We start from the raw sequence: 11247 nt of genomic DNA, 5'->3' as shown, positions 1-11247 counted from the left end.
AAGAAGAAGAAAATTCAAACATTTGCAAAGATAAGTGGGAGGCCGGAGCAGGAAGGAGTCGGCTCACAGATGATAAACCTTTTAAGGAAAAGTCAACAGTGATGGAGGGAGAAAAACTTTTTCTTTCAACTCAAAAGTACCATAAAACGAATTTAGGGCATCTCCCATGAAAATTTGATTAAAAAAAAAAAAAGTCACCCATGGGATCTAACAGGAAAAAAAAACAACAACACTACTCCCAGGATATTCTGCCAAAACAAAAGTTGCAAGTCGACTATGAGGTCACAAATCATAAAAATGACATTAGTTGTGGAAACTAGCCTCATAATGCTGACTTGAGGATGGGAACAGATTTCGCTCCATAAAATGTCATGACTTGTTTTTCACCCATTAAAACAAAAAATAAAAAAAACAACCAAAAAAAAAAGGTACATCTGCACAGTTTTGGTACTGAAAATGTGAACGTTACAAAGAGATTGTTTACTTTGGCACTTTCAGATCTAAGAATAAGATTACAATTTTAGCTGTTTACATTTGTGTCGACCAGTTGCAGATTAATCCAAGACATGTTTTGAACCTCAAATACTAACACATTCATGTAGCTAAAAGAGTTACCAAAATATTATTTCAATGTCAGGAGTTCATCATAGATTCAAGATCATCCAGAGCATTTGGAGCGTGACCAACCCCCCCCCCCCCCACACCCAAAAAAAAGAAAAAAAATCTACTGCTGCCTTTGGGGCAACCAGACTCCTTATCTATCATTGCTGGCCCATATTAAACAAACAGAACTCCTCTCCAAATAATCTCATTGATGGGGTTAGTCGAACCTGGCTACATTACACATATTTAGTTTCCAAAATATGCACATGCTTGTTTTTTAAATGTTACTTTTGCATGCAGTTTATGTAGTAGCCTTCTATAAATTTTGTGGGGAAACAGTTTATAGGCACGATTAATAAGTTTTTGCTGTGTCACAATGAAACTCTTGAATAGATTTAGAAGACAGAAACCGCCGCAGAACGGCACTTCCTCATTTATACACCACAGAGCCCAAAACTCGCCCGCCTACCATCTTGCTTCATTTCCCGTAAAGATAGTTCCAGACTTTGTCGCAACATCGAACTTTTTGAGTTGCATTCAGTCATTTAAATGTTGATCAACCTATTAAAATATTCAGCTTAAAAAAAAAAAAAAGTGTCATCTGCAGTATATAAACATTTCCAACCTGCAAAAGAAAAGCAATTTTAACTTTAGAGATATTTCCTACAGTACTTTTGTGCTCTAAACATTTCTACAGATTATACAAAATGTCATTGTAGTCCAAATACTGTATTGCTAAACACTGTAACTACAATCCTAAGAATTGAGTAATATAGCATTCACTGCATCAGGAGCAAGCCAGGGTTCGTAGTTATTAGTTACTTTCACTAGTCAAAGTCACTAAACTTAAAAAGAAAAAGAAAAAGAAAAAAAAGAAAGAAAAAAGGCACAATTTTCTAATATTAACTGATGAAACTACTGATGGAAAAAAACACCCCAATAAAAGGTTAATTTGTTCCAGTCTTATAATTTTATTCATGACGAAGCAAAACAGTAGAATTTATTTCAACCTTTAAATGACAAGAAAACAACTTTCCATTGTACAAATCTTGGAGGGGGAGAGAGAGAGAAAAAAAAGCAACAAAAAAAACCAGACAACACATTTTAAATCTGTTACAGCATGAGAAGCCCCCCCCCCCCACATTATTTAGTTAAAATGTGTTGCTTTCCAAGTTTAATCCGGTGCAATACTGTACTAATATTTGCACCGACTTCGAGTGGCAGTAGTATTGCTTTGTTTAGGAAATGCGCCCCCTTGTGGTACACATGAATGACAAAACCCAATAAAAAAAAATTACACAGTACGCAGTGCACTGAAAACATTGCAGTTGTCAATGTGTCATAGTACTGATCTATACCAATGTGCGCATGGTGAGATAACATTAAAAAGGGCGGGAAAAGTGCCCTTGTACAGGTTGAAACGTGCTTCCAAACAGGGGTTAGGTTTCATCTTCCGCAACAAAAAAAAAATTACATTAGTATGAAATATAAACACAAAACATTTTTATTGGATAATACATTGAAATTGATCAAATGTTCTACTTGTCATGCATTCCTCCACTGTCGAGTTTCCCCATTCTGGAGCATGAGTTCTTTTGTTCTCGTCACATGAATGGGGAATTGGTTGCTAAAATGTCAAACAAGTATATTTGGTTTGACATGATATGAACACAAAATGTTTGTTAGTCACCAACCAGATCACTTCTTAGACTGTAGTTACTTGCACGTGAAATGATATGAGATGGCCACTGTGTAAAAAAAAAACAACTAAATACTCACACTTCAGTTGGAAATAACAGGGCTCACAGTATGGTTTCTTGTTTCGGACTCGAACCTGTACTGCGGTGTCTGTTTTTCCAAGATATTGCTGGCAGCCCACACACTGAGGAGGAGGGAGAAGTGAGAAAACAAATGAAGTCCAGATGACAAAAATAGAGGCCTTTGTTTTAATGCACACACATTTTACTTATTTATTTTTTTAAATAATGACATAACAGAGCTATGTGAGTACTTTAAGTAGAGACCTCATATGATTGCTAAGAGAAACGCGTCATATTAAGGTCTTACATAGCTGAAGGTTACAAAAGGTGAGTCAAGTTTACGCCTGCATTCTAATTAGGTCTGGTCAACTCAAGTTAAAAGCCAACTCCCTTGTGACATTTTGACAACTGCCATCTAAAAGGACAAAGTTGACAGCACAGGTTTCTTCCTCCTCACTGATCACAAAAATGGTATATATATTAAAAAAAAATGTTTGTGGAAACTGTACTCAACCAAAACTAACCATTTTAAAAGGCCCGTGGGAAAAAAATCTGTTAGCATTTAATAGGGTTGTTGTTATAAGGCTGATGTTCACTATGTAACACAGCAGACCAATAAAAAAATAAAATAAAATAAAACAAATACAAAAAAGAAAAAATCGCAATCAAAACAAACAAAAAAATATATATAATTATATAATAATATAATAATAATAATAATAATAATAATAAAATAATCTTTTATCACGGTCAAATCGGTATTAACAGTGGTGGACTATAACATTTGGTACCTGAGCCTTCAAGTGGGGACTTACCCAGGATGCAACTATGCCATCTGGAGCACTTCAGCATTATTATTTATCTAACAACATGACAAAAACTTAATTTGAGTAAAATGCATCATACTGTATTAGTTTGTCCAAAATCATGTTCTAGCACTGGAAGTTATTTTACCAATACTAATTTCAGTAAACTGCTTTTTATTAATATTTATATATGAAGATAAAAAAAAAAAAAAAAAAAAAAAAAAAAAGAAGATGAAAGTTCCCTTCACAACTTTACAATTGGTGCCGTGACCCGGATACCACCCTCAGACAGCTTTAATTTTCGGCGTGATTCTACCACAAGTGTGTACACAGTGTGGAAAGGACAACTATACTAGTGAGCCACTCTTCAACCCAGTGGGAAAAATCCCTTCATCCGAAGATGAACAGAGCAGAGGAAGTGAAAAGTGCCATTGAAATCAGAGTGCATATTTCCGGTGAGCAAACCACAACCCCCAAGGCTTGTTGACCTCTCACCTGAAAACAAGCAAAATGGAAGCAGAGACTAAGGGCTTCAATAACCATGGCTGCCCCACTACTCAGGTGACCGTCACACATACAGCAAGTTCTCCTTCCGCTGACCATCCTGGGGCAGCACACGACGCACAACATAAAATGACCGTGATGGCAAAAGGGTTCGACCGTTTGCATTACCTGCCAGGATCAGAGTCTGTGGGCGTTTTTCTCTGGGATGACCTCAATCCGGTATTGGAACGGGTTGACGCGTTTCTACTTGGGCCGCAATAACCTGCAGCGGCCGAATGTGGTCGGGGATAACCCGGCGCGAAGGTTGAACGAGGCGTTCCGAGGGCGTCAAGAGACTCGTACCTGCGAGCACAAGAGACGCAGCTGATGATAATATAGCATGACAAATAATAAATGACAGCCCTCAACCTCTTAAGCGGCGTTCCGATGTAGATCGGCTCCTTGTAAAAAGTGCTGCTACGCTGCTGACGTATCCAACTGTTGTCAGTCAGAAGCTGAGTTCTCTTTTTCATCTCCTCCAAGATTTGTTGCCTCTCGAGCTCAGCCTTGGAAACAGAATCTTCTTTCCTTTTTCTCACATCACCTGGAACAAATAAATAAATAAAAATGGATTGAGCAGTAAGAATATATGGGGGATCAAAAGTGCCCAAAAAAATAAAGAAATAAATTACTAAATAAATAAATCAATAAAAGTGAAAATAACGGATAGAAAAAAATAGAATTCAAAAATTTAATTCAAAAAAATTAATATAAATGAAAATAAAAGCAACAAATATATATCCATATATGAATAAATACAATTAAAGAAAAAAACAGGGATTCAAAAAATAAAAACTAACAAAAATAAATGTGGAAATAAATACAAAAATATATAAATGGAATTAAATATCAATCTATAAAATAAAAACGCTCCGCGAGGAAGCCTCGCCGGCTTTTTGCAAGGCAGTTTGCAACGGTGGAGTCCAACCCAAGACACGCTTAGGACCGCCCCCTAATTTGAATAACATTTCATCCTGACGTGAGAGTGGAGCGTTTTTATTTATTTATTTTATATTTAATTCCATTTATATATTTATTTCCACATTTATTTTAATTTTTTAAATCTTGTATTTTATTTTTTGTATTTTTACTTTTATTTATTCATATATGGAAATATATATATTTAATATAAATAAATAAATAAATGTAAATATATATATATACACACATGCATATTTTGTTGTTGTTATTTCTATTTATTTCTTGTATTTAATTTTTGAATTATATTTCTTATATCTGTTTTTCCCCTCACTTTTATTCATTTATTTATTTTGTCATTTATTTTTTTAATTTTGGCAGTTTTGGCCCTCCATAAGAATATAGATAGTTTACAAGGAGAAGTTGGGCTTAACCTTTTGGCTGTTTGTATGAACCAGATAGTGCAGGAGTAGACATCGACTTCGCCCTAAGGGAGAGGAAGGAAGAGACTCAATATTTGCAAACATTGGCTAAAAGATTTGAGTGAAATAAAATGTTGCAAATAAAACATTAGCTGACAAGGTGGCCAAGGAGGAGAAGTCCATTTGTTCTGACCTGTGTGCAGAAGAGAGCTGCGCAAAGCCAGCGGTGCCCTCAGCCCTGAGGTGTCATATTGGCAGCAAGTTGTCAACAGGGAGGGGGCGGAGAAAAAAATGTAAAGCCGAATGACTGGGCTAACCAGTCGAAAGTCAAATTGTGCTAATGAGCATTCTTTAAAAATTGATTTTAATATCAAACAGACGTAGCACAAATCGGATTTTACCAGTCCTGTGTGCCTTTATGATGTTTAAGCCCGAGTTCTTCAGGGCTCTGCTCCTTTATTTTTGTCAATCCGCGCGGATGAACCCCCCCTGGAGGCGTCTCAACATCGTTGCACATTCCAAAGTTATTCTGAAACAACAAATTACATTTCTGTAGAAACTCTTGACACGGGGTATCAAGTAGGCTGCAAATAATAATAATAATAAAAAAAAAAAACACTCCTGAGTTCCCACTTGATTCTTAACAGTACCATGGGGCGGGGAGAGAAGGAAAAAAAGAGAGGAGAACGAGAAGGAGAAAAAGAGATAGAGAGAAAGAAGGAGAAAAAGAAAGAGATTTGATTTTGATTTTGAAAAAATAGATTTATTTGCCGCTCTTATTTACATTATTTTCCTAGAAACAAAGAGAGAAGGAGAAACAGAGGAGCAAGAAGGAGAAAAAGAGAGAGAGAAACAGATACAGAGAGAAGAGCGAGAAGGAGAAAAAGAGAGAAACAAAGAGGGAGAAAAAGAGAGAAGGAGAAAGAGGAGAGCAAGAAGGAGAAAAAGAGAGAAACAAAGAGACAGGAGAGCGAGAAGGAGTAAGAGAGCGGGAGAAAGAGAAAAAGGAGAAAGGAGAGAAGAGAAACAAAGAAAGAAAGAGATAGAGAGAGAAACAGAAAAAAAGAGGGATACAGAGAGAAACAGAGAGGAGAGAAGGAGTAAAAGAGAGCGGGAGAAAGAGAGAAAATAAACAAAAACAAAGAGAATGACAGAGACAAACAGAGAGAGAGAGGGAGAGAGAGAAAGAAAAAAAAACAGTTTAATTTGAGACCTTCAATTTAATCAAACATTGGTTCATTAAACCATTCCAGCATGGATCACTTGAGCCCATTGATGAGAATTAAAAAAAATTAAAAAAACACATGCAGGATGCATGTAAACCGTTTGGCCACACAGGAATAAGCATCTCAGACTGCTACCCTCATTTCCAGAAGTAAATGTAGGCCTACATCAAATTAGAACAACAAGTGTGACAAGCGCATCAGAGGCAACCTCCTACACACCTCCTCAATTGCATCGTGTTTTGCCTTCTGCCACTCAGCCTGCAGCCTCCGCTGATCTCGCTCGTATTGCGCCTGAACAACACAACGAGCACAAAAACATCTCACGCGCCATTGATTGCATCTTCACCGACTCTCCGGGCTGCCGGTTGCAATTTTTACCTGCAGGAGGCGCTCTTGTTCTTCCTGCCACTTCTGCTGACGCCTGTGGTCGCCTTCCAGGTCCCACGACCAGCTGGATGAGGAGGGGGTGAGGGATGGCACCTGGAGCTGCACAGACAGACTGGACATGATCGCTCACATACACACACACACACAAGCCTCCTTTTGTTAAATGGTGGATGGAGACTTACATCTGATATTGCAGATTCAGAACCGCCTGTGTGAGGGGGGAAAAAAAAGTACCAATTAAAAGAAAAACTGAACAGATGAATAATCAGTAACTCATTCACTGCCATTGACGTCAAAAATTCATTTGAACTATTTCTATTAGTTTAACATTTTTTTCCCACTTTGTTAACAAGAGTATGGAAACCTAGACTTTTTTTAATTGTATTTTTAGAACGGATATAAAATCGTGAGTTAACTAGTAAAGTCATGAGACTAATTTTAATCACCTCATTTTTAATAATCTTATTCTTTTTTAAATCTTTAAAAAAATAATAATTTTTTTTTACTGTATTTTTCTTTTTTTTTTAAAGAAAACATTAAAATGAGGGGCATCAGGCGATTACAATTTTAATCGTAATTAATCGCATGACTAGTTAACTCACAATTAATCACAAATTTTATATCTGTTCTAATACAATAAAAACAAGTCTAGGCTTTCATACTCTTGTTTACTAAAGTGGGAAAAAATGTTAAATGGAAACCTAGATTTTTTTTAATTGTATTTTTAGAACGGATATAAAATCGTGAGTTAACTAGTAAAGTCATGAGACAAATTTTAATCACCTAATTTTTAATAATCTTATTCTTTTTTAAATCTTTAAAAAAAAATTTTTTTTTTAATTTTTCTTTTTTTTTTTTTAAAGAAAACATTAAAATGAGGGGCATCAGGCGATTACAATTTTAATCGTAATTAATCGCATGACTAGTTAACTCACAATTAATCACAAATTTTATATCTGTTCTAATACAATAAAAACAAGTCTAGGCTTTCATACTCTTGTTTACTAAAGTGGGAAAAAATGTTAAATGGAAACCTAGATTTTTTTTAATTGTATTTTTAGAACGGATATAAAATCGTGAGTTAACTAGTAAAGTCATGAGACTAATTTTAATCACCTCATTTTTAATAATCTTATTCTTTTTTAAATCTTTAAAAAAATAATAATTTTTTTTTACTGTATTTTTCTTTTTTTTTTAAAGAAAACATTAAAATGAGGGGCATCAGGCGATTACAATTTTAATCGTAATTAATCGCATGACTAGTTAACTCACAATTAATCACAAATTTTATATCTGTTCTAATACAATAAAAACAAGTCTAGGCTTTCATACTCTTGTTTACTAAAGTGGGAAAAAATGTTAAATGGAAACCTAGATTTTTTTTAATTGTATTTTTAGAACGGATATAAAATCGTGAGTTAACTAGTAAAGTCATGAGACAAATTTTAATCACCTAATTTTTAATAATCTTATTCTTTTTTAAATCTTTAAAAAAAAATTTTTTTTTTAATTTTTCTTTTTTTTTTTTTAAAGAAAACATTAAAATGAGGGGCATCAGGCGATTACAATTTTAATCGTAATTAATCGCATGACTAGTTAACTCACAATTAATCACAAATTTTATATCTGTTCTAATACAATAAAAACAAGTCTAGGCTTTCATACTCTTGTTTACTAAAGTGGGAAAAAATGTTAAATGGAAACCTAGATTTTTTTTAATTGTATTTTTAGAACGGATATAAAATCGTGAGTTAACTAGTAAAGTCATGAGACAAATTTTAATCACCTCATTTTTAATAATCTTATTCTTTTTTAAATCTTTAAAAAAATAATTTTTTTTTACTGTATTTTTCTTTTTTTTTTTAAAGAAAACATTAAAATGAGGGGCATCAGGCGATTACAATTTTAATCGTAATTAATCGCATGACTAGTTAACTCACAATTAATCACAAATTGTATATCTGTTCTAATACAATAAAAACAAGTCTAGGCTTTCATACTCTTGTTTACTAAAGTGGGAAAAAATGTTAAATGGAAACCTAGATTTTTTTAAATTGTATTTTTAGAACGGATATAAAATCGTGAGTTAACTAGTAAAGTCATGAGACAAATTTTAATCACCTAATTTTTAATAATCTTATTCTTTTTTAAATGTTTAAAAAAAAATTTTTTTTTAATTTCTCTTTTTTTTTTTTTTAAAGAAAACATTAAAATGAGGGGCATCAGGCGATTAAAATTTTTAATCGTAATTAATCGCATGACTAGTTAACTCACAATTAATCACAAATTGTATATCTGTTCTAATACAATAAAAACAAGTCTAGGCTTTCATACTCTTGTTAACTAAAGTGGGAAAAAATGTTAAACTAATAGAAAAAGTTCAAATTAATTTTTGACGTCTATAGCCGTCAATGGCAGTGAATGAGTTAAAAATCCTCCCAAAGTTGTTTGATCGGGTTGAGGTCAGTCAATTGTTCCACACCAAAACACCAGCACAGACTTGCCCAAAATGCCTCGTTAGATCATTTAACTAAAGTGGTGCTAATACGTTGTCTCTATTATTATTTTTTTTTACAAATGATGTTGCATGCAATTCACTTTTGTTGTAGCAATTCACTGAGTGCTTAAAAAACAAGAATGCTCAATAAAACAAGGCTTAAACCTTGTAGACAGTTCATTTCAAAAGACCTAGCCAGTCATCGACGACTCCTAATCTGGGATCATCATGCCAGGATCTGGAAATATGTGCGTAAATCAATGTACTAACCTGCTAATAGAGCCACAGTTTAATGTTCCGGCAGGGAAACGCATTTCAAATCAAGTATTGCTCCAGTGTGTCTTAATTCAAAGTGGATTTGCTCAGGCTCAAGTTGGTGAGTCACAGAAAAACAAAAGTTTAAACATATGTCAAGAAGAAGTCTTAAAAGCTTTTCACACAACGTGTACATTACCGCATAAGTAAACCCAAGAGCCGAACCCTGCGGAGCCCTCAAGCGGAACGATCGATCCGTGGCAGCAGGAGACAACACAAGAATTCATTTCACTCAAGTAGAAAAAATTATTGTATAATGACTAACCACAGTGATGTAACTTATTATACATACAACTTACATTACATTTTGACCAGTTAGCAACCTTCCCTGTCAGCCATTTCAGGTCAAATAAATCACCTAAAATGTGTCTGGAGTCGCAAAAACATTTGACGATTGTGAGGAAACGGTGTGCTAGTGTTATTTTAATGTACTGAGAGTCCACGAGCTATTTAGAGCTGCACCACAACACAATAATGCAAGAGCAGCATCCAATACATTTTCTTCTTCTGTTTTTGCACTTTTTTGTGCGTGTACTTTTTCAGACTCCATTTTTAGACTTTACCTTTCTGTTAAATTTATGACATTTTTGGCAATTCTATGGACATATAGTACATTTTCTGACTTCCGTTTTTTAAACCTTTTATGACTTTTTACATTCTACCTTTTTCAATTTTCTGACATTTTGGGCCATTTTGTAGTCATTTTATGGGTTTCTTTGTTTTTGGACATTTTCATGGTTACTTTTTGAAGATTTTCTGTCTTTTCTGAAATAAATTTTCAGACAATTTTTTTTGTGTCAATTTTGTAGACATTTTATGGTAATTTTTGGGATTTCGTCTTGCTTTTAGGCATTTTATGGGTACACTTTTTGAACATTTTCTTTTCTGCCTTTATTCAGTTCAGTTGGTAATTTTAAGGGTTTCTTTGTTTTTGGACATTTTTATGGTTACTTTTTGAAGATTTTCTGAAATCAATTTTTAAACAATTTTTTTTTTTAAATCAATTTTGTAGACATTTTATGGTAATTTTTGGGATTTCATCTTATTGGTATACTTTTTGAACATTTTCTTTTCTGCCTTTATTCAGTTCAGATGGTAATTTTAAGGGTTCCTTTGTTTTTGGACATTTTTTATGGTTACTTTTTGAAGATTTTCTGAAATCAATTTTTAAACAATTTTTTTTTTTTAAATCAATTTTGTAGACATTTTATGGTAATTTTTGGGATTTCATCTTATTGGTATACTTTTTGAACATTTTCTTGTCTGCCTTTATTCAGTTCAGATGGTAATTTTAAGGGTTCCTTTGTTTTTGGACATTTTTTATGGTTACTTTTTGAAGATTTTCTGAAATCAATTTTTAAACAATTTTTTTTTTTATTAATTTTGTAGACATTTTATGGTAATTTTTGGGATTTCATCTTATTGGTATACTTTTTGAACATTTTCTTTTCTGCCTTTATTCAGTTCAGATGGTAATTTTAAGGGTTTCTTTGTTTTTGGACATTTTTTATGGTTACTTTTTGAAGATTTTCTGAAATGAATTTTTAAACAAATTTTTTTAAATCAATTTTGTAGACATTTTATGGTAATTTTTGGGATTTCATCTTATTGGTATACTTTTTGAACATTTTTTTTCCAGCCTTCATTCAGTCCAGATGGTAATTTTAAGGGTTTCTTTGTTTTTGGACATTTTTTATGGTTACTTTTTGAAGATTTTCTGAAATCAATTTTTAAACAAATTTTTTTAAATCAATTTTGTAGACATTTTAT

General features: G+C 33.4%; 1 protein-coding gene across 4 annotated transcripts in view; it reads right to left on the bottom strand.

Moving 5' to 3' along the window:
- Positions 1–1550: 1550 nt before the first annotated feature.
- Positions 1551–11247, bottom strand: part of LOC144051100 (LIM domain only protein 7-like) — a 28178-nt gene continuing 18481 nt past the window's right edge. For 3 of the 4 annotated variants that reach the window (XM_077564892.1, XM_077564891.1, XM_077564893.1), the window contains 11 exons: positions 6848–6873; positions 6657–6764; positions 6498–6569; positions 5454–5581; positions 5246–5290; positions 5065–5117; positions 4082–4256; positions 3842–4015; positions 3665–3773; positions 2383–2485; positions 1551–2230 (listed from right to left, as the gene is read on the bottom strand). In XM_077564892.1, the coding sequence (XP_077421018.1) occupies positions 2208–2230; positions 2383–2485; positions 3665–3773; positions 3842–4015; positions 4082–4256; positions 5065–5117; positions 5246–5290; positions 5454–5581; positions 6498–6569; positions 6657–6764; positions 6848–6873 (1016 nt within the window). In that variant the 3' untranslated portion in view covers positions 1551–2207. The remainder of the gene's footprint in view (positions 2231–2382; positions 2486–3664; positions 3774–3841; positions 4016–4081; positions 4257–5064; positions 5118–5245; positions 5291–5453; positions 5582–6497; positions 6570–6656; positions 6765–6847; positions 6874–11247) is intronic. The other variant, XM_077564894.1, reaches the window with a different exon arrangement.

Source organism: Vanacampus margaritifer, chromosome 4, assembly GCF_051991255.1.
Source record: "Vanacampus margaritifer isolate UIUO_Vmar chromosome 4, RoL_Vmar_1.0, whole genome shotgun sequence".
NCBI classification, from domain to species: domain Eukaryota; kingdom Metazoa; phylum Chordata; class Actinopteri; order Syngnathiformes; family Syngnathidae; genus Vanacampus; species Vanacampus margaritifer.
Note: the sequence above shows the minus strand (reverse complement) of the source record. Positions and strands in the feature narration are given on the sequence as shown.